At 35.2% G+C, this 4,829-nt stretch overlaps 1 protein-coding gene across 1 annotated transcript; it reads left to right on the top strand.

The window, feature by feature from the left end:
* The first annotated feature begins 1,960 nt into the window (after positions 1-1,960).
* LOC122083160 (agamous-like MADS-box protein AGL61) lies at positions 1,961-2,955 on the top strand. Its single transcript, XM_042650872.1, has one exon. The coding sequence runs from the start codon at positions 2,071-2,073 to the stop codon at positions 2,749-2,751; it is 681 nt and encodes a 226-aa protein (XP_042506806.1). The 5' UTR covers positions 1,961-2,070; the 3' UTR covers positions 2,752-2,955.
* Positions 2,956-4,829: the final 1,874 nt, after the last annotated feature.

Below are 4,829 nucleotides of genomic sequence, written 5' to 3'. Positions count from 1 at the left end.
ATAAGCAGTCGCAGCAAAGGGGATTCTCACAATCTTCAATATAATGTCAAGATTAAGTATTGAATTAATTTAAGGTCAATTCCAACCTCTTCCAATTATTAAATTAGAAACCTTACCAATATATTGTTTGGCCAACCCAGGGTCCTTCCAAACATCGATTGAAAACCCATAACAAAGCTTACCAACAAATTAACTATCTTCCTTAACCTTGGGATTACATGGGAAACGGTGTTCCGAACTCAAGAGCCCTCTTTAGGATAAGATTATAACTAAATTGTGAAAAATATTTAGCTTTTAAAACCCGACACTATTGGGAAGCCTCCATCATAATCGAAGTACTAGAGCTTCCTTATGAAAATAATTCAACTGAACACCTAATCCTCCTTTTCTTTTAGGTTTGCAAACTTTTTTCCAAGGGATTAAAGAAATCTTCCTTTGGGAGGTATCGATATCTTTAAAATGGTTACTATATGATAGATTTAAAGTATTGATCCATATCATTGTATCAGCCATATTATATGGAGATGATATATATATATATATATATATATATTTAAAAGGGTTATTATATGATAAGTTTAAAGTATCGATATGTATCATCCATCTATTTTGGATCGATATCAGTAGTTATTGACACAATACATGATACTAATACTTTAAACCTTACTATATATGTTGTCCTCCTATTTTGGCTGGGGTGTTTTGAGTTTGCAATAATGAGATGTGTAAACAAGGTTTGAGGAAGTAGAATCGGCAACTGAGTCAAAATCGACCAAAATAGATCAATTTTTTAATTGGGAATTAGTTCAATTGGATCCAACTAATTCCAATTCCAAATCCGACCCAACCCAACCAGAATCAGAATCCATTACCAGTTCCTCAACAATGTGTAAACATTGTGAGTATTACTATATATAATTACATTAGATAGCTTGTTCTTTCAATAGCTTGTTTTACCCACCCCTAGTTTTGATGTATCATCATTTAATTAGTTGTTTAGGCGTCCAACCATTTACCCCCAAGCCTGACATCAGGCTGAATGAGATGATTTAAACATGCATCTCAACACCTACCAACACCTGGGGATGTGTACCCGTAAATGATTGGGAGAAGATCTTTTTCCAAGGCAAACCCAAATCAATTAGAGCTGTAAGGGTCATAGTAAAACAAATAGGATTCCTCTTTATAGAGCCATGGACCATAGAGTGATCTCACAGCTGGGGTGATCTCAAGACATGTGCCCTAGTCTTCCTAGCCGTGGGATCACTCTATGGTCCATGGGCTCTATGAAGAGGATCCGGATAAATAGTAAAACCCAAAACAGTACTACTAGCCCATCTTGCTCCTTCCATGTTTGCTATTCTAGCTTCAATTGTGGAAAGATCCATCATATACATGCATCAGACATTTATGTTTCAAGTCTTACTATTTTTTTAACTAATCAATAGCCAAAATCTTATGTAATCTGATCTGATCATATATGACCTGGATTTTCTACTGTTTATTGTGTCCTCATCAAATACCAAACTTGGAAATCCAAGATTTATCCAGGGAAATATAAGCCAACAAATACTATACCATATAACTAGAAGGCTAATAAACATTCTTAGCTGGTCATTGTTTGTAAGTAAATCTCAGATTTTACCTTAATAGACATTCTTTCCTTTTTCATAACACCACATTATATTAAAGGAAATAAATATGAGCTTGGTTTTTGGATTTCAAATCTGACAATGGAGATCAAACTGGAGGGATAAGATTCCAACTAAGAAAGCTAAATCTGATAATCTTAAATCATAATGATTTTGTTAGATTTTGAAATCTAAAATTTTCTAATTAATGGCTAGACCTAAAAATTTAATAAATGGAAATAGAACAATATAGAAACAAAAAAATTAATATATTCAGACAGCTTAGAGAGAGTAAATGATATTGTAAGGAAAGAAGGCCTATAAATCCTTTTCTTTAACCTCTAATCTGTGTCACTTTGAGTCCAAACAAAGATCAATTTCTCTATTTTCTCTTTCTCTTTCTCTTTCCCTTGTGGGTGGTGGAGTAGTAACTAGTAAGATGGCAAGGAAACCAAGCATGGGTCGTCAAAAGATTGAGATCAAGAGGATCAATTGTGAAGCCTCTAGACAGGTCACCTTCTCTAAACGCCGAGCAGGGCTTTTCAAGAAGGCCAGTGAACTCTGCACCCTCTGTGGTGCCGAGACAGCCATCCTCGTTTTCTCTCCTGCAGGGAAGGTCTTCTCTTTTGGCCACCCTGGTGTAGAGTCCATAGTAGAGAGGTTCTTAACCGATAATGATCTGTCACCGGAAACCGGTGCGGCGGCGCTACCTCTTGTGGATGCTCACCGTGGAGCCAGTGTTCGTGAGCTAAACAGGCAATACACAGAGGTGCTCAATCAACTGGAGGCCGAGAAGAAACGAGCTGAGGCAATCCAGAAATCTACTGTAGAAGCAGCAAAGCAAGGTGAGCCTTGGTGGGAAGCTGATATTGAAGAAATGGGAATGCTTGAGCTTCAGCAGTTGAAGATTTCAATGGAGGAGTTAAAGAAGAATATGACGAAACGAGCTGATGAGCTTATGGCTAAGGCTGCAGTTACCTCTCCTTTCCTATCTATCAATTCAATGGGAATGATGGATCGTTTTGCAGCAGCTAGACCTAACCCTAATCTGAATAATGCTTCATCAATCGTTCCTTATGGACATGGTTATGGTCTTAGTTTTGGACGTGGGCTGTTCTGAAATCTTCTTTCTCTCACTAGCTAGGTCTGTGTGTATGGTTTTAAATACGGAAGTGGCATTTCTGAACTGTGTTTCTCTCACTAGATCCGTTGTGTTTTTCTTGTTCTTTATATATGAAAACCTTGACACTAAATCTCTATATATATATATATATATATATACGCTCTTATGAATAATAATATTGCATGGGTTTTTCACGGAAAATATTTACTGAAATTTCCAGCTGCCTGTAGTCGTAGATGTCAAAATGGAATAATCCCCTTTCCCTATGGTTTTGCAAATAAGATCAATTTTCTCGAGTATGGATCAGGTCCTCGTACGGAACGATTCTCATATAATGTCAAGGTTTTCATATTAAGTGGATTCTAAGTGTGAATCAATCATCGTAACAAAATCATTCTAGTGCGAGGATTTGATCCAAACTCGTATCTCCCCAGCAGGTATAAACCCATGTCCATGGGTGTGGGCGGGAACATTTCTTATTCTCTTACCTTCTCTTTTATTTTTGTTCTTCTTTCAATATTTTTCTTTAAAATCTATTTTTTTTTTATTGTAATATCGTTATGATCTGTATCGATTTAACACCAATAAAGATTAAAAAATAATAAATGTTAGTAGAATTGTCATTGGATGGATATCATCTTCAAATGATCTAATACCGATACACAACGATCAATATAAAATGATATGATGATTTAACGATTTGATACCATCATAGGAGAATTGACGATATGGCGTCATGGCAGAGATTTGCAATATGAAGCCATGATGCGACGGTAATTTTTTGATATGATGACATGGTTGTGATTTTTTTTTATTATTTTTTTATTTTTTAATACACCAATATAGATCGATAGTGCCATAGCTAGACATAGTGCGATATCAGTTGGGGAGGATATCAATTTGATTGATATCAATTCCGTATCGGATTAGTATTGGCTAAAACTGATACCTAAAAGTATTGTGCAACCCTTGTTGGGAGCTAAAGAAACTGAATGTTGATCAATGATATATTTGAAAATACATAAACCTAAGAAGGCATTTGTGAACTCAAACGAGAGGGTGAATCATTCCATGATTGCAGCTATGTGGAGGGCAAGAATCACAATGGAAAACATTTCACCGCACCACACGAAGCACTCTCTTAGACTTTTTCACTCCTACCCCCCGCAAGCAAAGAGGTTTCAAGATACCAAAGGACCAAGTGAAGAGTCCTAGAAAATCTTGTAGTGTACCATTTTTTCTACTTTTTCTCTCTCTTCAAAGAACAACTACGAATCTTAAATTTGTAAATCTTCAATAGTTTTTTGTTCATACAAAAAAAAGTTTTGATTTTCATGGACCCCTTGGACCTTTGACCAATAAGGTGATGACACATGCATGATGGCATAAATAGCTGCAACCCGAGTAGCAACCAAATATTTCCTTGAAAAGGAGAGGTAGTTGGTAAAAAAAAAATAGAAGAAATAATTATTGGATTATACTAGTATCGTTTTATTGGGACTATAATGAAAGACCTAGCTATCGTTTTGTCCAGTGAGTATTGTACACATTTGTGACATTGTCTAAGGTTTCTATTAATGGCAATTCCGAAGGTGAACCCATAGTTATGTTTTTGCTTCTTCGCTTTTTCACTGATAACGTTGCCAAAGGTGAAGCCAAAGTTGTATATTTATATTTTTTTTTCCATCTCGGAATGCCTTATGTGTAAACCCACCAACACCACCCCCCCCCTCAAAAAAAAAAAAAAATCTACAATTGAAAGTCGGAACTCAGGTCCTTGTATGAGAACCTCATTTGGACTCCTCGCAAATACCCCCTTGGGTTCTACTATTTTTCAAAATACCTCTTTTGATCAAAGCGGGAAGCCTGCAATTTCAGGCACTCGGGTAGCAGGAAAATTGTAAAATTTTCAGTTTCTTCTTTTAATATAAATAATGATTGGAACGACAATAATAATAATAATAATAATAATAATAATAATAATAATAATAATAATAATAATAATAATAATAATAATTATTATTATTATTATTATTATTATTATTATTATTATTTTCAAGTAGTCGTTTTCATCA

The sequence above is a fragment of the Macadamia integrifolia genome, chromosome 7, assembly GCF_013358625.1.
Source record: "Macadamia integrifolia cultivar HAES 741 chromosome 7, SCU_Mint_v3, whole genome shotgun sequence".
NCBI classification, from domain to species: Eukaryota; Viridiplantae; Streptophyta; class Magnoliopsida; order Proteales; family Proteaceae; genus Macadamia; species Macadamia integrifolia.
The sequence above is the reverse complement of the archived record's forward strand: the minus strand, read 5'-3'. Positions and strand labels throughout refer to the sequence as shown.